The sequence below is a fragment of the Rhinoderma darwinii genome, chromosome 1, assembly GCF_050947455.1.
Source record: "Rhinoderma darwinii isolate aRhiDar2 chromosome 1, aRhiDar2.hap1, whole genome shotgun sequence".
NCBI lineage: Eukaryota > Metazoa > Chordata > Amphibia > Anura > Rhinodermatidae > Rhinoderma > Rhinoderma darwinii.
In genome coordinates, this window is record NC_134687.1 from 223,083,512 (window position 1) to 223,110,823 (window position 27,312).

The window sequence follows — 27,312 nt, forward strand, 5'->3', positions numbered from 1 at the left end:
CAATAAATTTTGTGATTGATGGAACAGCTTTTGATAGGTCTGAAAAAAATGGATCCTCGCTATGAATGAAGATTTTCATTCTAGCCAGAAAGCCATGGTCAGATCTGCTGGCATGAATGCTCAAGATCAACAAGGCTCAGTTCACATTGCGTTTGGACAACAGACATATACAATTGTAAGCCTATACAATTGTATAGACTGCCATTGACTATGGTGACATTGATGTGTACATCAGGAAAAATTCTGTCGTATACATCAAATATAATGCCCAAATGTATTAATACCCAACCATAAGAAAACAATGCATAAGTAGATACATGTTACGAATATTATAAAATAATCTTTTATATTTAAACAACTTGCTTTAAGAAAATAAAAATCTTAAAAATCAACAACTAGAGTAATAAGCATTTGTCACACAGAAATATGTGACAGTCATGTAACAGCAGAATTCACATCACTATAAAAGGACATGTTCTTTACTAGAAATCATATTAAACCACTGACACACAATGAATGCAATTATACGCTTACACATTCCACAGCATCCACAACCGGAGCCAAATCCCACTTATTTCCTCCACCGCAATCCGCAACACTTCAGTTTTCCTTCAAGCAATATAGGTGTATAATAAAATGACTGTTAAATCCATAACTGCTGGAGCACTGAACATGCACACTATTGGCATGCTGTACATATGTCAATTTCTTTGCAATTACTTCTTCCCACAAATACAGATGTAACTTTCTCTAAGCTATAGATAAACCCACATGTGGGATTCTAGTAATTAAACTGAAGTTAGAGGTTGGAGACAATGTAACTGTTATATTAGGGCATTATATTCGAAGCAATTCCGTAATTGGGTATTAACAAAATTGTTCCCTTTACAGGCGGGAGTAGTTGTGATCATAAAAGTGTTTCTCTGAAGGTTCCTGTCAGCAGAATATTGATTTGGGCATGCTGGCACGCATTTCTTTTCAGGCTGCTCATGTATTTTGCTTCTTTCGCCAGTAGAAGATGGTGGGGGTATTGGATTTCCCTGCTCTGTTTTCCGAACTGCTCCCAACAAATCATCTAGTTCCCTGGTGCAACAAACATTTTTATTTCAGACAATTGTACTCGGCTATTATTTTTTATGCAATTCCTAATATGAATATAAAGAAATGAGAAATATTAAAGCTTTTTACATACAGTCCAGTCTTCCCGTATTGCATCTGATTATGTGCGGGTCACCAAACATCACAGGGCTGGTGGTCCACTGACATTTCTGATAAGTTGAAAAATGTCAGCTAAGGTAGAGCTCATTGTCATACCACTCATGAACACAGCCATATTACAGGTCTTTACAAGCTCCAAGTTGTATAGAGCTGTAATATGACCCCCATTAAAATCTATGCCTTTACTGTACCTCTGTGGGCCTACAATACCATATAGGAGCATATAGGGTTTTTTCAGACAGATTGAAACGGTACCCGACAGAAAAAAAGTGTGCTATGCTTCATTGAATGCCATATTATGAAGATATACTACACTACAAGCTTTGCTTCTGGAGGAGAATATCCCCGTAATACGGGGCTGTATAGAGGCACCATATGACGGGGACTGTAGGGACTCTATATGCCACCATATAAGCTGAATGCACACAGCTCAGCCATGTGCATGAGGCTTAGAGCTGCCCATATACTAAAGATTTTTGGCCACAACTTTATTATATATTTCTTCAACTGACACAAACATCTGAATGTACAGATATTGTCTAGTTTAGGGTTAATCAGTTTTTACTTGGGTATAAAAGAATCAAGCACACAAATGTTTAAATAAGCAAAAGTGATAAAACACTTACATAAGTACTGTAGGTTTTACCTCCCCATTGACTTTAAAAGGGGAAAACCTGCAACAAAAAAGCAGCAATTACGCAAAAATACAATTGACATGCTACGGATTAACAAACCGCACCGCAGGTCAATTTCTGAGCATTTTTCATCTGCTTATCATTTACGTTCAGCATTTATCATCTGCTGCTACTGTATTATGCTGTGGATTTTCCGCAAAGAAGCACGTGCTGAAAAAAACCGCAGTACTTACGCAACGTGTGAACTCGGCCTACAGGGCCATATTACAGAGATATTCTCCTCTACAAGCAATCAATTCTATTCTAGAGAAGGGTGGCAATGTAATATGGCATGTGATGGATGGCAAAAATTTATTTTCTTTCAGAGTCATACAGAATCCAATAGAAAATACTCTGTATCCCTCACTATGAAAGTAGAGGCATACGGTGGTACAGTACAGCACCATACAGAAGTAGCAATCTTTAACTTGACACTGGTAACTTGCTGCAGTGTGATAGTTTATATCACTTAAAACAACAAAAGCCATTGAAAAGTTAAGTTAAAGTTTCTTGCTACAGTGTATTTAACGCTTTAAGTGTCAAGTTAGAGATTGCTACATCTGTAGGTTTCTATGGGCGCCATATTACAGGTACGTACAACTAAGAGGCTGTACAAAGCTATATTACTCTATTCTGCATGTGTTCTTAAAGTGTTTTCCGGGAATAAATATAATTCATTCAAATAACAGAGCACTTGAGAATGGTCGGCTGCAGGAAAGGGGAACCGGATTAGGAAGCCTCAGCACTGGACATGTTCTGGTTTTTGAATGATATTTATATATTTGCTGAGAATACCTCTAGTAACTCTATATAATCCTATTCATGATGATGTATTTATAATGTCCATCCAGAAACCACAGCAGTCATGTTAACAGCCTTTATTTATACACTTGACATTTTTTCAGTATTTTAATATTAAAGCCCTATAGTTTAACTGGTTGTCCACAGAATTATTGTATTAGTAAGGCCTCATTCACACGACAGGGTCCGAGTGTCGGACGATAAAATGGGCCGTTTTGGGCTGTTTTTCCCGGCCGGTTTGCATCCGTTTTGCATCCGTTCCGATTCCGTTCCGGGCCGTGTTGCCGTTTTTAACGGCTGATTTTGACCCGTTTTGCATCGGTTTTTTTCCCTGTTCGTTTTAAAATCGGATGAATTTCATTTGTACATTTTTTGCCACACATTTCCCTCTGTAGATAATGCCACACACTGGCCTCTGTAGATACTGACAAAGCTCCACCTGTAGGTAGTGCCACACAGCCCCCTGTAGGTAGTGCCACACAGCCCCCTGTAGGTAGTGCCACACAGCCCCCTGTAGGTAGTGCCACACAGCCCCTTGTAATGCCACACAGCCCCCTGTAGGTAATACCACACAGTCCCCTGTAGGTAATGCCACCCAGCCCCCTGTAGGTAATGCCACCCCGCCCCCTGTAGGTAATGCCACCAAGCCCCCTGTAGGTAATGCCACCCTGCCCCCTGTAGGTAATGCCACACTGCCCCCTGTAGGTAATGCCACCCTGCCCCCTGTAGGTAATGCCACCTTGCCCCCTGTAGGTAATGCCACCCAGCCCCCTGTAGGTAATGCCACCCAGCTCCTTGTAGGTAATGCCACCCTGCCCCCTGTAGGTAATGCCACCCAGCTCACTGTAGGTAATGCCACCTAGTCCCCTGTAGGTAATGCCACCCAGCCCCCTGCAGGTAATGCCACCCAGCCCCCTGTAGGTAATGCCACCCAGCCCCCTGCAGGTAATGCCACCCAGCCCCCTGTAGGTAATGCCACCCCGCCCCCTGTAGGTAATGCCACCCAGCCCCCTGTAGGTAATGCCACCCTGCCCCCTGTAGGTAATGCCACCCTGCCCCCTGTAGGTAATGCCACCCTGCCCCCTGTAGGTAATGCCACCCTGCCCCCTGTAGGTGATGCCACCAAGTCCCCTGAAGGTGATGCCACACAGCCCCCTGTAGGTTGCACCAATCCTCCCCTCTTCCAGGAGAAGTCACTGACTTCAATGTCCATATATGGACAGTGTAGTCACTCACTTCTCCTGTAGCGGAATCCCCGGCCATAGAGTCGGGGATTCCGCTTCAGAAGTGAGTGACGTCGCTGTGTCCATATATGGACAGTGTAGTCACTCACTTCTCCTGTAGCAGAATCCCCAATCCCCGGCCGGGGATTGGGGATTCCGACTCCTACAGGGAGCAAAAAAAGACCCTCCTCCTCCTCAAATGCACTCTGCACTGTGAGGAGGAGGAGGAGAGAGAGCGCGAGCGACGGAATACATGGCCATCACTCGGGACACATTCCGGTGATGGCCGTGTATTCCCCAGCCCCATAGACATTTCCCGCGCCGTCAAAAAATCGGTCGTGTGAATAGCCCCATTAGGGGTCTATTGTTCCTACTGCAGCCGGGTGACGGCCGATTTATGAACGGCCGTCACCCGGCCGGGAAACCCTGTCGTGTGAATAAGGGCTAAAGCAAGTTATATTGACCTGCGTAATATGCTGGTATTGTGTGCATGACAAATAATAAATACACTTTTATGGTTTTTATAAGGTTCTATGCTGCATTCTGACTAAAAACAAACAAAGCAATGTTTTCAAAGAGATAGGTCATGTCAAAAAGTCCTCTACTGAAAGGCTCTGTTCACATTTGCGTTCAGTGGTTCTGTCCTGATGGACACCATTAAAGTTAACAGACAGCCTCTTTAACTTTTCCCATAAGGACATTTTTCTTTAGGCTTACTGTATAGTTTACATATTTGCTTGTTTGTTTTATTTGACTCTTCCTGTGCAAGCAATATACACATTGGATGGAATGAGAAAATATAAACTGCTCCAAAGCCATAGGAATGGGCTTTGTTGCAAAGAATACTTATATATGTTTATGTATATGTATTATTTATACAAAGTTTTAAGCAAAGCAATCTGTGTAATATACAACTCACACCACGTGATGTCAGCTACAAATATTATATTGTATGTGCCGTTTGCATGTAACAGCTGTGTAATAGATTATGTGTTCCTTTCATGTGATAAAGTGGCCATGTGTTATGTGACTGGAAGATAGTTTCATCATCTCACAAAGTCAAAGCTATCTCAGGATATGGTATGTGTGATGAACATGTGACATTGTGTCCAAAATTACTTCATTTGCATTGAATTCTTAAAGGTGTCTATAAATTAGCAAAATGTCATAACTTACATATAGAATTATGCTACATAAAAAATGTGGTAACATACATTACATTACTTATCTTGCATTGATCCTAGGTTACAGCCTGAAATATACTTCAGAGCTGTATTGACAATTCTGCAGGTATCAGAAGTGAAATCTCCCCGCATCCCTTGCTGGCTTAAAGAGGCTCTGTCACCAGATTAAAAATGCCCTATCTCCTACATCATTTTATCGGCGCTGGAATGTAGTTAATGGCAGTGTTTTTTATTTTGAGAAACAATCTTTTTTCAGCAAGTTATGAAATTTATTACATTTATGCTAATTAGTTTCTTAATGCCCAAGTGGGCGTTTTTTAACTTTTAACCAAGTGGGCGTATTACAAAGAAGTGTATGACGCTGACCAATCAGCATCATACGCTTCTCTTCATTACACCCAAGCTTGTTTCACTGAACAGCGTGATCTCGCGAGACCACGCTGTGACGTCACTTCCGCCCACAGGTCCTTCATCCCTGCGTCTGAAGGCTGAACATAGATCGTCTCGAGGCATATGAGAAGTTACAGTCGTCGGATCTGCAGCAGCAGCGGAGAAGGCAGCATCACACAGTGCAGGTAAGCATATAGAACTCCCTAGAGACTAAGGATCTGTGGGCGGAAGTGACGTCACACGAGATCACGCTAGTCAGTGAAACAAGCTTCGGTGTAATGGAGAGAAGCGTATGATGCTGATTAGTCAGCGTCATACACTTCTTTGTAATACGTCCATTTGGTTAAAAGTTAAAAAACGCCCACTTGGGCATTAAGAAACTAATTTGTATAAATGTAATAAAGGTCATAACTTGCTGAAAAAAGATTGTGTCTCAAAATAAAAAACACTGCTGTTAACTACATTCCAGCGCCGATAAAATGATGTAGGAGATAGGGCATTTTTAATCTGGTGACAGAGCCTCTTTAATGTCTACTCTCAACTTGCTCTGGGGATTTTTATTCGTAGAAATGTAGTATTTACACCAGTCTCTGTACAGTAATTTGGTGCAGGTAAAACTAAGGAATCATTTATGGTGACAGACAGTATCCACCATAAGATGCTCCCACTAGAAGGGGGAAAACCTCCGTATAACAAAATGTGATGGAGTATGCCATTAAAAATCGTAAGCCTTAGGGCTTGTTCCCACGCCAGTATTTTGGGCAGTATTCTGCATCAGAATTTGTAAGCCAAAACCAGGTGTGGGTTCAAAACACGAAAGAGGTGCAAATATTTCCATTATATTTTCTTGTGTCTAAAGCCAAGATAGTTTAAGAAAGATTGAAAGACTGTGTTATTGAAAGGAGGACCATTAACTGTTTTTACTGTTTCTGTTATATGTCATAAGCAGGAAAAATATTGTCCAATTTTGGTATAACAGCCCATGCAGAGGTTGTTGAAACAGGTTCAATAATAGGAAACCTAGAAAAATCACCCAAGGCAACTAGTAAATAGGAATGATCTGGCAATAAGTAGAAATGAACGCTAACAGCGAGCCATGGACTTACAGGCAAGGGAGTCATTTGTACTGCTGCATGCCTTTGGTTGACAGTAGTCACTTGACATGGTATATACTCTTCAATAAGTGCCTCCACTTTATGGTCAAGTTCTGGAAACCAAACTATGTTTGTTCAGGTGGTTGGAGGCGAGCCTTATCATTAAAGGAACTCCAGTTCTTAGACCAAGCTGTTTTAATAACTAACTGAAGTTGGGGATCAGAGTTGACCGCTTGTTTTATTTCCTTAAAGGCTTATTCCCATCTCAGATATTTATGGCAAATCCACAAGATATGTCATAAATGTCTAATAGACGTGGGTCCCAGTTCCTAGAAATTTCTGAGATGGGAATAACCCTTTAATATTCGGTGTTTTCGGTGAAGAATGTGCGATAACAATATTTACACGCCTCTCAGCTAAGGTGGTTGTTGGTATGTCATGTTTAGTAGATTGCGGTGATGGACATCTCGAAAAAATTGTCTGAAGGGTTCCCAACTCCCACCTCATATCGTAAATAAAAATGATAGTTTAGTAGCTGGAGTAGACAACGTTCAATTCATGGGGGAGGCTTTGAGGAATGGTTATTGAAGATTGAAATGAGTGATTTGTGGTCACTTAATTTATAATAACGTAATATTATAAGTGCTCTATTGTACCTGCATATGGCTCATATTCAATACATAGAGAGCTCGATGGAGTTTGTACGGCAGTGCACGTTGGCTTTACAGCTTTGTACTAAAATAGTCATACAGTTTCCGTGCACTGCCGTAAAGGCTTTGTGCCAGTGTGCATGAGCCCTTAGACAAATGTTTTTAGATTACTTCCTGAAAGCTAACCTCTTCTTAAAGAAAACGTTTGACATTTTGATCCCCGGTTTTGAAACGATTACATGGACGTCTCCTTTCAGGTGAATAAGCTTGCGTGTTGATGTTGCCAGCTCATAACAGGAAGTTAGAGTGAGAAGAATTGGCACATTCTCAGCCACTTTACATGACTATAGGTGGTGGCATTAAATAGTGTGCTATTTTTTTAAAATTTTATTTGAATATAGTAAATAAATATTGAAAGGACAGTTGAGGAAGTATATGGTGGCCATGAGCTGCACAGAGTACACAGCTGCTACATCCAAAATATAACAAATATGTGCATTTGCAGGAACTCTGTATACCATTGTGTTTTTAGAAAATGTTTCTTTTTTCAGCGAATGGTCCTGTGCATTAGCTTAAAATTTACATCCAATTATATATATAAAAAAGTAATTATAATGCAGGGTTGTGCACAATAATCGGTTTTCTAAATATCTTGTATAACAGATTCGGTCTTTAAATAGCTGCATGGACCATACTGCAGGCAAGAGATAGAGCATCCTGCATTCTAGGCTCCCCTCTCTAGTATGGGAGCAAGGACTGTAGGATTACATTACATTCTACAGTGCTGGCCGCCATACTGGAGACAGGAGCCTAGAATGCAGGATGCTCTATCTCTTATCTATATCTACTGCAGCCAGTACGTGCTGCTATGAGACAGGAGCTGCTATGCAAGTTATTTGGAAAAACGATTACTGTACATAGTCCTGCAATATTATTTTTGTATATAATTGCAGGACCACTTTAAAGAAAATGGCATATTTCAACTATAATTATGGAATTATAATAAAATTTAATGTATTAAAAAAACATAAAAAGGTTTAAAATAAAAATATACAATTATTTTTTCCCCCCATTAAAATATAGTGCAAAAATAGTGAAAGTAAAAAAATATATATACCTATCAACCCATATAATAAAGTTAGAATGTTATTAAAACCGCACTGTGATTGACAATGGCAAGATGTATTTTTTCCCATTAACCACACTAAAGAAAAAGTTAAATAAAATGTATGTACCCGAAAATGGTAAAAAAATAAATAAAATCTAAATAAAGTATCTCTTGCTGCAGAAAACAAGCCCTCATAAAGCTACGTTGAAAGATAAATAAAAAAGAAGTTCTCTCTCGGATGCAAAGACATTTTTTTTTCTATGAGAAATAACTTTTATTGTGAAAAAGTAGTAAAATATAAAAAAAAAACAACGTATCTGGTATCGGTGTAAATATAACAACCTGTAGAATACAGTTAAAATATTATTTATGCAGTACGATAACATCATGAAAAATAAAACAATGGCGTTTGTTTTTACCCCCCAAAAAATAAACGTTAATCGATGAGTTAAAAGTACTCCTGGATAAAAAATAATTAAAAAATATAACCTGCACCGCAATAAACAAGCACTCATACAACTAAGTCAACAGAAAATTAAAAAAAGATATAGCACTCACAATTTGGTGCTGGAAAAAATCGCTGCGTCCTGAAGGCCAAAACAGGCATTGTCAAATAATATTCGCTCATATGACTCATATTGGCAGGGATGTATCAAAACTGGTATAATTTACAAGTAGAGCAGTTGCCCATGGCAACCAATCAGTTTGCTGCTTTCATTTTCCAAAAATGAGAGGTGGAATCTGATCGGTTGCCATGTACAACAACTCCACTTTTTTTGTGCATGCGTTTTGATACATGTCCCCCATAGTCTTAATCTCATATTTGTGTAAGAGGTGCTGAGGGTCAACAGCCAATCAGCCCGCTTCCCCCATACCCTGAATGGCACATTAAGCTGAATTGTAATGAAGTTACCACCCTCTACCTGTTTCTTCTCTGCCTGTGTAAGGGCATGGCCAGACGTGGCGTATTTCTGCAGACACTGTCCGCATCAATGCTGCACATAATCTGCGTTGCAGATTCCGTTGCGCCTTTGCCTAAAATGTGCAGTAAATTGATGTGGATTAGCCGTTGCGTATTCAGGTGACGAGTACTTCCTAATGTCTTTAAAAACATTTCATCTCAGTCTGGCTATAGACCTAGAAATACATAGGTCCAGCCAGAATGAAGAAACATCCCTTTCTTAAAACCAATACACAACGCAACACAAATAACATCTGCGGATTTCATTGCGGAATTTTTCATCTCCATTGAAGTCATTGTCCGCAACAAGTCCGCTACAAGTCCGCAACAGCCAGTGTATGCTGCGGACACCAAATTCCGCTCCGCAGCCTATGGTCAGCAGCAAAGTTTTCCGCCACGTCTGCATGAACCTAACTAAAAAGGTGTGGAAACCAATGGAGAAAATGTCCGCAGCGGAATTCCAGAGCCGTGCCCTAAGTGTCAGTCTTCACTGGAGTTCTGGCATCCAAGCCATTAACCACGTCACTCAGTGCTACCGGTCCCACTGCTCAGTGCTGCATTGTTTGAAACTGTGCTGCTCTATATGGTATTGTTGAATGCTGAGCTGGGAAAAGGAGTTCGATAATCGCTATCCGCTGAGAGTTTGGCGTCAAGCAATAAAACAAGGCAATAAATACTCTGTATTAATCATATAGAAGCCACAAAAAAGACTCAACCAAGGTGGCATTTGTCCCCGTTGAAACAAAAAAAGATGTACCCAGAATACTTGGGCATGTGTTGGAGAAAATGTAACGTAATAGCAAATTTAAAACATGTGGTGGGATTGTCCCAAAATTAAACATTTTTGGAAAGAGATTTTTACGCTTCTATCCCGAATTTGTAGGCGAGTTGTATCACCTTCACCAGAGTTGGGGATTTTGAATATATTTTTTGAAAGTATTCCTTTAGAGTGTAGATGGATAGCTAATCAGATCTTAATTGCTGCAAGATCATTAATAGCCTCAAACCGGAAAGGAGATAAAAATATGTCTATTTAGATGGTAATTGCCAAAGTGAATCAATGCTATACCTATGAAGTGTGTTTAGCGGATAGTGGAATAATACATTTTCAACAAACTGTTAGAAAATGGTCTAGATGGCTACTCCTAAACTGATATGTTTTACTATGTATAGTGTAATTATGGTCTTATTTTATTTATTCATTTATTTATATTTCTTCTTCCTTTCTCTCTTTTTTTTTCTTCTGGGGAGTTTTGAGATGTGGGTTTAGAGGAGATATTTGAGAGCATTTTTATGCTATTGTAATGTATGTAAAGAAAATTGTAAAAATGAATAAAATTACAGTGCTCCAGCACTGGTTTAAAAAAAATATTTGTTAATTGTTGAATAAGGCGAAGTTTACACTACTGTTAGCATACGTTTACCTCTCTTCCGTCAGAGGAAGAGAGAATCGGAAGATTAAATGGAAAGCAATTCGTTAGAATTACCTTTGATTTAAATGGTAATTATTTTGCTTCAGTTGTTTTCCGTTTGTCTCCGTCTGCTAGATTTCAGTTTTTTTTTTTCACGGAAACAAAGTTCTGCAGACTGCACTTTTGCTTCGGTCAAAAAAAACAGAAACCTAGCAAACGGAGACAAATGGAAAGCAACTGAAACAAAATAATTAGCGTTAAAATCAAGGGTAATTGTAACGGAACCGTTGCTTTCCGTTTAAAGTTTCGATCCTCTCTTCCTCTGACGGAATAGAGGTAAACGTATACTAACGCTAGTGTGAACTTAGCCTTACATTAAAAAAATGTAGTGGTAATGTTTGTGATAAAATGTGCATTTTATAATAAAATAATGACAATCTATGGGGCCTCCAGGAACAGCTATTTTATGGTGCATGAGTCATTTCTCTGTGTCAGAATGCTAGTGTCTTATAATATCTATTACTCACAGGGCACCGGACTTACAAAGGAAACACCCTTACTTTTTGTGGAATGTGTCCTATCCTCCCTCATAGCTGACAGTGGAGTGAGCTATTGTGATGAAGAAGCATAAAAGGAATGTAAATCAGCCACAGCAATAGGCACAAGGGACAGGAGATACAAAAAAATAAAAAAAAACACATCTACGTACATTGACTGCTATCAGGGCTTACTTTTTGTCTGGGCTTCCTAGCAGTAAGGGTCATGGACCTTTTACAATTTACAGTAGTGCCCCCCTTTAATTAGTTTTTACTTTTTTCATGCTCCGTTTTTATTTAAGGGACTTGCCTAGTATTACAAAAACCTGCAAAGTAGTTTGAAACAAATATCTGTATTTTTTTTTCTGTTACTTATATAGCGCCAACACAATCTAAATTCTCTACCGGTATGCTTTTTGGGGTGTGGGAGGAAACCGAAGTACCCAAAGGAAACTCACGCAAACACGGGGAGAACCTACAAATTCCATGCAGATGTTGTCCTCGTTGGATTTGAAACTAGGACCATAGCGCTGCACGTCAATAGTGCTAACTACTGAGCCACCGTTTCGGTAAAATTAATACTCACGTCACATGGCCTCACCATCCAATGTCTACCGTGGGACATTACATCATCACCACAACCCACAGTCACTTGAAGACGCACCAATATGACATGAATGATGCAAGGAATTTTGATAGCCGGTCCTACCTCCATAAAGATACGTAGTGCAGTTTCTAGGCAGAGGATTGTGGGCCCCCTTAATGCTTTGGGCCCTCGAGCAGAGACCAATTGCTCAGATGGTCAGTTCACCCCTGGCTTCTATGGTTATACTTATGGAAATTGTTATGCCCTCGGATTACCTGTCACAGCTATGCAAGAATGATGAAGATATACAATAAATAAGCTGTGTTAGGTTAGGTATGCATATTGTAGTGCAAGGGACATATGACTTTAAATTCTATTGATTTATACTCATGTTATATACGTATCATATGCCCTTAAAAAGAGAAAAAATACAAATATAATGGAACAGAAGGAACCCTCGATGAGCCTGAATATTACAATAGATAATGTGTGAATGATGTGCAGGCTTTTAGTAATCTTTTCTTGGCAACACTCATATCCCTGCCTAGGACTTCAAATCATCTTCTAATGTGTTTTTTTCTGCTATATTTAGAATTCCCCCCCCCCCCCACCAAAAATGTCAGAGTTCATGATTTAGCATGTTATTTTTGGTTCTAAGTAACTAGCTTCTAAAATGGAAACTTTCTGATCCGAGAACAGTTTATGAATTGAATGATGTACAATAAGATATTCACTAAACAAAGATTGTAAATACGATATGATGAAAACATTCCAAGCTGGGAGGGGAGGGGGGGGGGGGGGCTAACAAATACAATTAAACTGTAACATGAACCGACATTTAATTTACAATGCAAGTACTTTTGTTATAGTCGTCTTTTCTTTTTTTTACCCCGTCTAACATAAAACACACACACAAAGCATTCTAACACTCTTAAACCACCACAAAATCATACAATGTGTGAAGGCAAGCATAATTCCGATTCACTGACATTGCAAATTGGGCCACTATGGCACAATACAACAGCATCAAAACTAGGGGTAAGTGTGATTAATGTATTATTTATTCAGTAATGATTTAACCTCTTAATGTGAATTGCCTAATGCAAAAGCACTAATGCTATAAATCTGTTCAAAATGGCCACCGATGTGCTGCATGCCTGGATCACTGCTACAAAGTACTGAAACTTGTGTTGGCCATTAGAATGTTTTTTTTTTATGAAGCTGTATTTACAGCCCGGACCTCGTCAGTTTATTTCAATTTGGTAGCATAAATATTGACTTGAAGCATAAACAATGACTTTATGTTATGGAGTGAGTCCTGACACAATGATTTAATATTTATCCAGTTAACTAAATATTTGTATTCATCACTGAAGAGCAACACAAAGAGATGGCTCCTATCCGGGAAATACCGCTCATGCAAGTCTATGCACATATGTGTAACAGAAGCTGGGCACTGGATGTCGGAAAGCCCCACTAAGTAATGACAAGAGGTCCCAGTCACTGCTTTTTATATACCTCCATAAGAGATGTTACTTTTAACTGGTAAGTGATAGTGTCTGTTACAGAAGTCCATATATTCTGCTGTATATCATAAGGATTATCTGATTCTCCTCAGTTATCAAATATGTGGGTAAAGTTTATGCCTTCATTTTAGTATAGGATGACCCTAATATATTAGGGAATTGCATCCAAATAAAGTCTTATCATAATCCCACTTATCATAATCTCACTTTTCTGGTTTGCAGGACACATTGTCAGATTACGCTGCTTGCAAGGGTCGTAATAAAACATAGATCTACTCAGCTGGGCCATTTATGGCAAGTCAACAGTATATGCCGGAAATGTCTGTCAGGTTAGGTTCCACTTTAAATGATGATTCTAGGTAGAACCCGGGGCCTGAGAGAGCAATGCATGTCACAGGGATTTAAAGAGCACTAAAGAGAGAATACCGGTCATGCTCCGCCACAGTTTTGGCTGGATTGCTCTTTTAAGGCCTCAAGCACACAGCAGTGAATTTGCGGCAATATACTACCCGCAATTGCGCATGGTATAGATCACATTCTATCCTATGGGCCAATCCACACAACTGTGATTTCCGCGGTCTGTGCATTGCCCGGAGCCCAGACCGCAAAAAAAAGTCAATACACGGTCCACAATTGCGGTCCTGGCTCATTGAAGTCAATGCACATCTCGCGTGAGCACAGTCCGTCCCCGCTGTAATCACAAACTGTGCACACAGCAACGGTCATGTCCATGAGGCCTAAAGGGGTTTTCAAAGAGGGGCCCCCAGCGATCAAAAAATTATTTGAAAATTAGGTGATAATTTAGGATTCTGGGAAAACCCCTTTAAAAAAATTAACATAGAACTCATACAGCCTCACAGTGCCCCTTCCCATAAAAGTGCCAGCCACACAGTTCCCCACAGTAGTCCCGGCCAAATAGGGCCCTCCATAACAGTGCCAGCCACACAGTGTGCCGCAGGTTGTGCACCTCTGATATAAAATATACTGGTAATACAGAAGGGTAGTCTGGAAACATTAAATTCTTTGCAACCTTCTTATCAGCTTATCAGACATTTACATGCAACAATCTGTGGTATGTAACTTATTCACACAAGAGAAACATCATTGAGGATCTATTTCTAGGGGTCCAACCCCTGGGGCCCTCACCTATCAGCAGTACAAACAGGCAGCCCTTCAATGTTTATACAGGTACTGCAGCTTGTCCACACGCATATCTCCCAACTTTCAAGTAATGCAAAGAGGGACAACCGATGAGTCCCCTCCCATACACATCTGGTGCAGCCCACACAGTATTATGCTCCCATAGTGCCTTCTGCACAGTATATTTCCAAATAGCTGCCCCATACAGTATAATGCCCCATAGCTGCCCCATACAGTATAATGCCCCCATAGCTGCCACCATACAGTATAATGCCCCCATAGCTGCCACCATACAGTATAAAGTCAACAGATGCCCTTATACAGTATAATGTCCACACAGATGCCCCCATGCAGTATAATGCCCAAACAAATTCCCTAATACAGCATAGTGTCCAATAGCTGCCCCATACAGCATAATGCCCCCATAGCCCCCCCCCCATACAGTATAATGCATGCTCAGCTGCCACCATACACTATAATGCCCCTTACCTGCCCATACAGTATAATGTCCCTATGGCTGCCCCCATACAGTATAATGCCCCATAGCTGCCCCATACAGTATAATGCCCCATAGCTGACCCATACAGTATAATATCCCCATAGCTGCCCTCATACAGTATAATGCCCCATAGCTGCTCTTATACAGTATAATGCCCCATAGCTCCCCCATACAGTATAGTGCCCCCTTAGCTGCCACCATACACTATAATGCCCCTATAGCTTCTCCCCATGCAGTATAATGCCCCCATAGATTTTCCTATACAGTATAATGCCCCATAGCTGCCACAATACAGTATAATGCCTCCTCAACTGCCCCTAGTGCCAGTGCCTACATATAAAGTGCCAGTGCCCACGTAGATAGTGCCACATTGCCCATGTAGATAGTGCCACACCCCATTAAAGATAGCACTACCCCCTCCTAGTAGCCATTGGAACTCCCTCTAGGGGCAGAATCCCCAGCCAGAGCATTGGCTACACTGTAGCCAGGGATTCCGCTCCAGGAGGAGCCCCTGATATTATTGTCGATATATGGACAGTGACGTCAGTGGCTCCTCCTGGAGTGCAATCCCCGGCCAGAGCCTTGCTGATGCTCTGGCAGGGGATTCCACTCTGGCAGGGGATTCTGCTCCAGGAGGAGCCCATGACTTCACTGTCCATATATGGACAGTGATGTAAAGGGCTTCCTCTGGCTCGGCGCTTAAAGTAGCGCTGTGCACGGGGAGTACTTTGTACTAATGCTGAATCAGGGAGCTGACGGTTCCCTGCTTCAGCATTGGGTTCAAATGTATCTGCGTCCTGAGGATGCAGTTGACCACCGACTGCCAGGGACACCGCGACAGTGCGACACTGCCCGAAAACAGGGACTGTCTCACTGAATCTGGGATGGTTGGGAGGTATGTATACGTGTGGCTGTACTTGGTACTGCATCTCAGCCCCACTGGCCCCTTAATTCTAGTGAACCATGAGGGTCCGGTGAGTTGTACATCCCACTGATCACACATCAAATTCTTTCCTAAGGATAAGACATCAATAGAGAGTCCCAGGAAACCCCTTATATTCCAATGTGTCTGGCACTAGCTGTTTTCATCTTTGGCAAAATAGAAAGCGCAACTGAATAAAAAAAAATTAACAATTCTTATTAAGCAAATAAATAATAACGTCTGTGCTTAGCGTCAATATTTTCTCCTGAAAAACTCCTTTATGGCTGCTTATGGGATTTCCAAGACAATGTGGAATTATTATTGGTACACTCCTTCTAATATGCTTAATATAAAGGCTACATTTCTCATTGTTTTAGTCATTAAAGGTCATGGATTAGACAAATTGTAATTATTTTATTTATTTCCTATTATTGATATAGCAGCATCATATTCCGCAACACTAATCACAGTCTGTAATTACTCAAATCCGTCACTTTTCCCAGTGTCCTCACAATCTAATTTCGTGTTTTTCAGATGTTCACATGCACACTGTCACGTTGGGTACGTGGACCCACTGGACCGTACCGCCTTGACGGTATGGCAGCTGGCCAACAGGACACAGGTCACAGTCTATAGTTCGTATAGTGTACCTGTGGTAGCTCAGACAGTAGCAAGACAGGCTCTAGGCAGCAGGCAGGTGCCAGGCATGATGTAGCAGGACAGGCGTGGTATATAGCACAGCACAACCTCAGCTCAACACGGTACTTGACCAGGATAGCACGGGATACAGGATACAGGTAGCAGGAACGGGAAACACTGGGAACTGGAAAACACTTAGGAGACCATTTGCTTAGATAGACTAGGGTAACGACAACAAGACTCAGGCAAGGCAGGAAGGGGCTGGACCCCTCTTATAGTCCAGGGCTCATGGGCTAATTTTGTACTTAATTTCACTCTCGGGGACCCGGCCAGGAGAAGCGGAAGTGAGCGCTGGCGTCTCCTGAGGAGAAGATGGGGACCAGCGCTCACAGTTCCATGGCTGCGGGCGACAGGAGGTATGTGGGCATGGGCATGACACACGCACCAGGGCTAACTGCATTGGAAGACAATTAACCAATATGTTTTTGGAGGCCAAATGTAAACTCGAATAAACACAGAGGGAAAAAAACATACAAACCCAGACGCAGATGCTGCTTTTAGTTTTTGTAAAAAGCTACAATAAAATATATTGCTTGTAATTCCTTTTTCCGATTTCTGGAGGACTGTGATTCAATCAGGTGGGCAACACAATAAAGCTTTGTTACCACCTTACTGTCATGTAGAGAAAAAGAAGCAACAACTATTCTAAGGACCTATGCACATGCCGCTCGCAAATCACGTGCCGTGCACATGGCCGTCTAAAATAATTTCAATGAGCCTGGACCGCAAAATGCGTCCGTAATAAGACATGTCCTATCTTTTTGCGGTCCAGTCTCCCGGGCAATGCATGGACTGTGGAAACTACGGTCATGTGCATGGGCCCATAGAAATTAATCAAACCGCAATTCACCCGCAAAAGAATTGCGGGAGAATTGCGGCCGCAAAAACACGCTTGTGTGCATGAGGCCTAAGTTTATAATATACTTGAAAATGATTTACAGTCAAAACCCAATACACTTTTAATAATTCTTATATGTACTTGCCATCAAGTTTCTATTAAAAAAATTACATTTAAAAAAAAAGTATACTTACCATATATATGGTCGGTGTACAGCCCCTGGATTGCACAAATGTGCTTACATCACCAGAGCACAGAGAGGATGCAGTCATATACATGCTTAACGTTACTTGACTAGAACAGAACGCCACTGTGTCCTTATCTTTTTATTTATTTTGTGAAATGATTTTAATAACAGGAGCCAACGGAAACAATAGAGGTAACAAAATTGTCTTATAGGAATGAAGTCAGACTTTCACCGAAAACAAAATAAGACTTCTTTAGACAGATCATCATCAATACTAAAACTATTAACATAATGAATGATATTTACGCTGAAGAAGTCCCCTTAATTATATAAAAATGCCAAATTTATAAGGCCACTTTCAGAAGATCGTAATACGGGAACATTTTAAGATCTGTATTAAGGCAGTAATTCCCGAACCTCCCATGGTTCTACTGAACCAAACTTAGATTTCTATAGGATCCTATGCCGATCTAAGTCCAGTTCAGTAAACCACAGAATGTTGGAATTTCAGCATTAATATGGACACTAAAATGCTCCCATAATATGGTCGTCTGAAAGTGGCTTAAGCCATATACAGTAATAGAAGCCACTGATAATAGAACAATAATACTATCATCCATTCAAAAAGATTCATAGAAACCTCTCTAGATACTGTTGATCATGGTTTACTTTTTAGAAGGTGTTTTAGATGTGTTCTATATAAAGACAGCAACACAAGATCCATTAACTAGACAGATCATGAAGATAGCACTCAACCTTATTTACATCTAAACGCTGCATTCCTATTAACATTTGACTGTTTTGTTACTTTTTTTACTCCACATAATATGGTCATGGAAAGTTTTTCCATTAGTTCCCATCTAAGAGCGACTGCAGCTCACAGACAGAGACAACTGGTGCCGGGTTAAGTGACCATGACTTTATTCTTTCCATTCAGTCCTTCTAAATACCAAGACTGATGACGGTAATACTGTAGGACCACCACCGCTAGCAACGCATTTTGTTTTAATTGTAGAATTAATCCACTAGTCTTTGGCAATAAACACTCTCCATTAGTGGTTTCTGTTGAATAAACACAGAGCCACAAATAAAGAGGATCCCTTTACATCTGCTCCATCTGCCTAGTGCAAATGTTTCACCATAAAACAGAAGCATTAGGGATTGTTTACGTGAACGACATTGGGTCCCGTTTTCAGATTGGCAGAAACATTCTGTTTAGTTTATGTCAATAGGTCTGTGAACCACAGTAATGTACAGATATATTTAGAAGCAGATGTGACGCAAAACAGCAACTCACATCTGTTAATTCTGTAATGTATCACTGGACTTGTCTCCCTTGCTGAAAGCTAGGATGTTCATCACACAATACATCAAATGCACCTGTTTAGAAAGGGTTTACATCTGTTACATGATGAGATGCCTCAGGATATATATATATATATATATATATATATATATACACACATTTGACTCCATGTGATGCCATTTATGATAATGGATGGAGAAGTCAACATTGTAGACCTCTGTCAACTTTCTGTAAAACCACAAGGGGCTGAACCAATAACGATCAATGAGTAAAACGTCGAAATATTTACCACTAGGGATAACATTTCGATTGTAACACAATTTGATACACATCCTGTTGCAGAACATCAACCATAAAATTGCACCAATCAGAGTTCTGCTTTATCAGGTTCTAAGTTGGCCAGCACAACCATCTAAAATTTGAACTATTATGGATTTGCTACATAAGAAGGTAAATACTGCAATAGGGATACTGCTAACAGTAATGCCATAAGTTGACATGTGCCCAGCACCCTGCGTATTGGAAGTGTGTGACCAATGCGATAACTTGCTACTACTGAAGGGGGTGCCTCTGGCCTTGATAGCCTGAGCACCTGGAGCTGGGACTTCTGTTTTCATGCTTGGTGCCTGAACTACAACTACATTGCCTTGTTTATTCATAGTGCAGTGTATGAATGTATTTTGCAGGCACTATATAGTACACCATATGGGGAAGGCGTTAATAGAACACAAAAACCTAATGCGGGCCCTGGTGATGAGGATAAAGTGACAAAATAATTTAATATTTTACCATAACCATATTCTTTATGATCAGTACCAGTAATAAATAAAATTATTGAGCACAATGGGTTAAATTGATTACGGAAAATGCACAATAATTTTATACACCCACCTCTACAGTTTTGAAAGGTATTTAGAATGAAAAATTTAAATGTGCCAAATTGTACACCAATGAGGTGGCGTAAGGAAGAGGAATGTTTCCAACATGCCTAGTGAGTTGCATCTCATTGATCATACCACGTGTGCCGTTTTGATAGATTTCCTCCTATTACACTAATGCGTAAATTCTTAAGACACTTTCGATACATTTCCTCAGTGTTTGCTAATAATAATAATAATAATAATAATAATAATAATAATAATAATAATAATGTACAACCTTAGACACTTAGCTATCCTCCACATGTACTTGCTGATTTTTTTGTATTTTATTAGAAGTCTTCATAGGTCAGACCTGGTGGTGGCAATAATGGGCCTGTGTTTGTCAAACATCTCTTTTCATAAAGTATACACAACCATTCCTTTGTTGGAAGAATTCACTAAAGCAAATTCTACATAGAGAAACACATGACAGTGTTACGATCGCATATCTTTACTTCAGAAACCAATTTATATTATTTTTACTGTACAGAAACACAAATTAAAAATACTGTGAATGTATTGTCATATATGTCAGTTGATCCCTATTACTGCATATCAATTTTTCATTAAGTGGTTTCTGATCTTTAAACAAAATGTAATATTAGACAAAGGGAACCTGAGTAAACGTATAACACATACTGTACCTGGCTCCTGCTTTGCCTTTGTGTGCCTCTATTTCTAACTGTAATTAAAGGGTTTTTTTAATCTTTAAAAGTGGTGACTTATCACTAAAATATCGCTACGTTATCAAATGGCGGTACGACACATCCTTAGAATGAAGTGGCCACAGCGCCAAACCAGTACTGTGGCCCCTTTACTTGTTTTCCATTGGACCGCGGCACTCCCAACTACCCTTTTGTACAGGGAACCGAAGCACTGCACCATTCACTGACATTGACATTATGTGTTAATCAAAATATATGAGATCACAAGTAAGTTTCAGAAATTTAAGATAATTTCTAAAAATAATAACAATATTAATCATTGGGTTTGCTTTGTTACTTATGATAAGTGTGTCTAGATCCAGTTATTCAGATATATAAATGCAGGGTTTGTATTATCCCTATAGGAATCTCAGCTTTCTCTTATAATGTAAAAGCATTCTATAAAATACATCCATACAAAGCTAGCAAGTTTATTAAGAGCAGTAGGACATTTTGTGTAAATTGGTTAAAGTTGTTTTCCAGCCAATAAAAAGTGATGGCCATTCCTCAACTTGGTGGCCTTCAAATTGATGGCCTTCAAAACAGCTGAGGGTCCAGGGAGTCGGACCCTGACCCATAAACTTGACCCTGCCATCAATTTTTATTAGCTGGAAAACCCCTTTAATACCCAGATTTTGCTGATGTCTGATCAATAGGAGGTATAAGAGAGTATTCAGCACTGAATGATCCCACAAACTGTATGTGGGAAGATTTTAGGTACGCAGAGCACTGGTGCGTACATAAGTAAAAACCTCTGAACTTGTCAATTGTTGGAAATAAGCAATTGTTAATGTTTTCAGAGGGTGGACCATAGGACAAAAACAGGTACTGGAGGCAATGTCTGTGGTGGTGAATAACTGTGGAATGCTAAAGCTGAGCAGAGGGTTGTTAGATTTTGTACAGGCAAACAGACGTGTAACACTGTGACATAGCCGATAATCTGATTCAGGGACCAAGTGAGTTCTCAGACTTTAAAAATACAGTACAATGTCGGACATTACACAGCATGGGTGCAGGCAAAAGATTACCCAACATACAAACTTTCAGGTATCATAAAAAAACATCCTACAGCCAAAAAAGAATAAGGACTGCTATAGCTCACGTATTCACTACTCCTGATGAAAGTAGTGGAACTGTCAATGAGGAGCTTTTTGGCCACTTCAGCTTCAGGCTCCCAATGTGCATATGACAATTTTATTTAAGATCAGACATAATTATTGTAGCCTTGAATCGGGCAGTTCCCTAGGGGCTGCAGGCTCTGAAGGAACCCATAGTTGCTTGAATTGTCCAACTCATGTATGATGCTGTCCAGTAAGAGGGTCATTGAGGTCCAGTGGTGAAGCAGCTTTTATCGGGCTATACTCCACAAGTAGTGAATGCTCAGACAGTCAGCTAGAGTTAATGCTTTGACAGTGGAGCATCAAAGAGAAAGCGGGGACATCCCAGGGGGCCATGGTGATGTCACTAGTCCTTTTTGACTTATGGAGGAATATGAAGCTAGAGTATTTAGGCAAACAGTAAAACTAAACTGTAATGCTGATAAATGAAATGCTAGAACTCTTCTAAACAAATTAGAGGAAGGGGCCATAGCTCAAGTTAAACTTCGTTTAATAATGAATGTCTTAGCTAAAAATATGTTACAGATGGTGTAAGCTCATATTATTATTATCATTATTATTATTATTATTTATAATAATAATAATAATACACCAGTCTACTGTAGCAGATATAACAGAGTGGTTACCTTAGAATTTTTTTCTCTATATGGCCTATATGGCCCCGAAAATCCACGGGAGAATTGCAGCCCCATTCATTCCTATGGGGCGATGCACACAACCGTGGTTTTCACGATCCGTGCATGGCCCCGTAGCCTGGACTGCAGAAAGAACGGGCAAGCCTTATTACGGCCGTGTTCTGCGGTCCGGGCTCATTGAAAATAATGGCCGGCCGACCCGGAAATCACGGCCGTGCACATGGCTATAGTCGTGTGCATGAGGCCTATTTCTGGGAAATTTAGCAGGTCTGTTGAAATTTTGTAAACTGATTCTCCAAGGTCGAACTGTCATCTGAACGCGCATTACTCCTGCTAAAAAAAAACTTTTTATTTGGCAATGCTGCTGTCATTTGACATTCCTTATATTGTAATAAATTATTCTTGAAGTTGAACAGATTTTGATAACGTATGTAATCCAACTGTATACAGAATGCATGATGCACCAGTTCTCCAGCACCATTAACTAAGGGTTCCCTAATAGTTCTCTGTATGTTTTTAGTACACAATCTTCTCCTGGTATTTTGCAATCAACAGATTTCATCACTCCATAAAAATATCACAAGAAATACAGAAAATGTTTTGTCTACTATAGTTGTCCCTGTGTTTATAATTGTATGAATTACATATATGCCATAATATACGTCCTATCGTAAATTATAAAAATATAATTAACAGAGGAGTTTTATAAACAACTAGAGGTGCATTATCCCTTACATAGCACACCCAATGGAGTCGCACTCCTTTAGGAATATAAAGACTGGTGTGAACGACAGAGAAATAATGTAGGCTCATTTCACACCGTGTACACATCTTCCATTGACTATTTTAAAATGATATAGTTTTATTGAAAACTGCTTTTCAGAACAATTGGGGCAGCGTGATCCAGACGTTTTCCGGGCCATACGACACCTTTTTGGCAAAAGTCTATGGGCTGTAAACTAAGTATAATTTTTTGGAAGTTAGAGCTGAGGAATATATGAACATAGAAGAAAATAAGTTCATGTAGTAATACAATTATGCAAGTTATCTGGAACAATTGTAATGAAAAATGGAATTCAGCACTATCATATGTGTAAAGGTCCAAGCCATGTTTGCCTTCACAGATAACTTTTACTTGTGTCAGGAAAATAAGGCATGTTTGCAATTGACATGCTGTTAAAAGAACGACCAGTGAAGAGTTATAACATTTACTTACATATAATGGTGCCACCTGGTGTTCAAAGTATACAGCAATGTGAATGTCCACCTGATGAGCTAAGTGCTGGTGGACATGCATGCTCTGTCACTTTCCCCACAGCCAGTTCTCTTTGCATAGTGATTGTCTGTTCACTGCAGGGCAGCCAATAGAAATAGCTTTCTGCCCTGCTTGTCAGGGAAGGAGCAGAGTCTCTGCAGTAGCATGGGAGTGTAGCTGAGGATACTCATCATCTTGTTAGGATTGTAAAGCTCTGCATCCTGACAGCAGATATGAACCTGCACATGCCCACTCAGTCTTTATTGTTTTATTTTATTATAGTTGCATTTATTTCTAAGGGGGTGCACACTGTGGACGTCATTACAGTATATATCTTCACTACTCTGGATCCCATGTTACTTATCTGCAGGGGAAGTAAGCAGGGACTATAGCCAGAGGGGGAAGGAGCGTAATTCTGCTTGTGTACTTAACAGCATTTCTCGACTTCTGGAATTAAAATGATTCATGGGATAACCAATAAAAGTTCTCTGAAATTTTTCCATAAATGTTTTTTTTTAATTGGGTTGGATTGTATTCCCAGCAGAGTATGCTTCGTGTTCAGGAATACATTTTACTCCCCCCCCCCCCTTTCAGATTGTCCTTTTTATACTTGACCGTAAGTGTTACATTAGAGAGCACAGAGTTTGTTCAATATTACATCTGAAAACCAATGTCAGCCCTAAGGGTATGTTCACATGCTTAGCAAAAAACGTTTGAAAATATGGAGCTGTTTTCAAGGGAAAAAAACTCCTGATTTCCAGACGTTTTTTAAACAACTCACGTTTTTTGCGGCGTCTTTTACAGCCGTTTTCCCATAGAGTCAATGAAAAACGGCTCCAAAAACGGCTCAAGAACTGACATGCACTTCTTTTTCGCGGGCGTTTTTTTACGCGGCCGTTTTTCAATACGGCCGCGTAAAAAAACGGCCCGTTGGGACAGAACGCAGTTTTTGTTTGGAGGCGTTCTGCTTCCGATTTTTCATCCATTTTTCGACAGTGGACAGTTACTTTACTATGTAACATCAGATTGTATATATATATATATATATATATATATATATATATATATATATATATATATACATACACTATATACACTGTTATAGTATTGTTTCTTCTGCATTGACATCTGCAAATAACAGATGTGTGTTTATATATATATATATATATATATATATATATATATATATATTAGCAGAATTATACACATGTACTACAAACACATAGATGGAAAATGCCATTTGTTTCTAGTCACATAATATCACTTTGCTCTTCTACAAAATAAAGGACTGCTATTTCTTTCACATTCTAGCAAAGATAAATTGGCATAGGGTCACTTGTAGGTTAACCGTGATGCTTTCCATGCATTACTAATCCAAGAATCTTAAGTGTAAAGTACAGTCAATGTCTGTTCATAAAGGCTTAGAATTTGACTTGACAGGCAATAAAGCCACACTATTATATGCCACCATCATAATGCCAACCCATTACTTTAGTAGTACAACCAGTGAAGGGGTTCAGGATGGCGTAATTATAGTTTATGACGGCAAGCCTGCAGGGAAAAATAATAAAACAGTATATTAGAAGGTCTATTCTCTCTTGAATTGATCCTAAATTGATTATCTTCATAGATTTGTATAATAACAATTCCATATTAATAATTATGACAAGTATTAAGCCATTCTGTTTTCGAGCAGGTTACTGGGATATCTTTATTGATAGGGTTAAGGTGCACTTGTACCTAGCAATTTTAGCTGATCTGACCAAATAACGAGATTACTGATAATTACTCTGTATAAATTATAAAATCATTGGATCAAAAAATTATCTAAAGAGCTAAAAAAAACAAAAAATAACAGAGAACAAACAGACCTGCCTGCTGAATGGAAATGGGAACTAGGCTACTTGTAATGGGGAAATTCAGGCTGCATACTTATGGGATAAAGAAACTTTCCATTCTATCCTTGTACAAAAGCCAGAGTTTTTTCTAAGCACTGCAGATATGTTTCAGATCCGGATTAATTAATGTCTTAGACCAAAAACACACAACGCACAAAGTAATTGGTGTTCTGTAATATGTTGGATGTGCACGGCAACGCATGTGGATTCTGGCCGTAACAACTGATTATAAATGCATAAAGTATTTCTGTGAGTTAGCTGCTTACTAGTGCAATGACATATATAGTCAACATTTCAGCTGAGGGCATGCAGAAGCCAAAAAAAAAAAAAAAAGTGTATAACGTGTTTAAGAAAAAGTTACGCAATTGTAAAAAAATGACTATGGCAGAACTCCAAGGACTGCTTGTATCTCACTGGAAACAACTGGATAGATTCAAAAGCTATAAATAATAAAAGCTATACAAAAATAACATTATATACTATCTTGATACATAGGGAGATGCATGCAATAAACACAGTGAGGCACATTCTGAATGAGAATGAATTACAAAACCTATATATGAGGTAGATACTACATATGTAAGTGTATATAAATATATATATGTATATAAATACATATATATAGAGAGAGAGACACACATAGATAGATAGATAGATAGATAGATAGATAGATAGATAGATAGATAGATAGATAGATAGATAGATAGATAGATAGATAGATAGATAGATAGATAGTGTGCATGTGTGTGTGACTTATTTGCATACAATTACTCTGTAACAATGACATGTTCAAGTAAACACAATAACCTAACTCAATGACAATAAATAAAATAACATACAAAATACTAAATAGCACATGTATGAGGCAATGCAAAACAATAAAGTACATGGTATAACATATCTAAGATTTTATATATATATATATATATATATATATATATATATATATATATATATATATATATAAATATATATATATATATATATATATATATATATATATAAATATATATATATATATATATATATATATATATATATATATATATATATATAAAAGGAACTGAGCATTCATTGAGAATTGGAAATCTGAATTGGAGAATATGATTCAAGGATGCTGTATTGAATAATGTATGAAGCACACAACGAATGAAACATATAGCTGAGCATGTTAATGCTACAAATGGTCATATTGATGTATATAATAAAATATTGTCATTTCCAGAAAGCACACATACCTCCTCCTCTGGAAGGCTGATATCATCAGGACAGCTTTCCTTCTCTGCTAGGTTGCTGTTCATTGTGATCTCCTGAGTAGTGTGCTGTACACAGCCTGGAATCCTGCACACTTCTGCACAACTGGCAGGAATAAAGTGAACTCTTTACAAACCTTACTAATAATATCAGGAGGAATCAATATCTTTCAGTCCCACTGGTAAAACAGATTGTCCCCTTGAAATGTGAAATAAGGAACTAGTGAAGTGTCTATGGCTTGTGATAGAGATAAGGAGGAAAGCATGAGAGAGCAGGGGAAGGGGAAATGTTCTTGACTGTTGGTGATTAGGGTTAGATCCAGCCTTTGGTTTCTAAAACTCTCAGGAGGGGAGGGACTGAAGTCAACTTCACAGCTAGCAACTAACTCCCAGTTTTCTGGATGGGAGGTGATCTGTTTATAGAGGAGATGGAAGGAGGGGTGGGGGGGAGACAATCAGTATCAGTTCCAATTAGTTAAGAAAAAAAAAATCTCCAGTTCTTGAAAGCATCTTAAAAACTGACAGTTTCCAGAGGAGGTCAAAAGGTGAAATGCAGAGAGATAGAAGGAGTAAAA

General features: G+C 39.3%; 1 protein-coding gene across 2 annotated transcripts in view; it reads right to left on the minus strand.

Moving 5' to 3' along the window:
* The window catches only part of RBPMS (RNA binding protein, mRNA processing factor), a 243,956-nt gene extending 216,891 nt beyond the window's left edge, over positions 1 to 27,065 (minus strand). For both annotated transcript variants that reach the window (XR_012883151.1, XM_075861860.1), the window contains exon 1: positions 26,723 to 27,065. Coding sequence is in view for 1 of the 2 variants with exons in the window: in XM_075861860.1 (XP_075717975.1) it covers positions 26,723 to 26,785 (63 nt within the window). In the remaining variant the exon portion in view is untranslated. The remainder of the gene's footprint in view (positions 1 to 26,722) is intronic.
* Between the last annotated feature and the right edge of the window lie 247 nt (positions 27,066 to 27,312).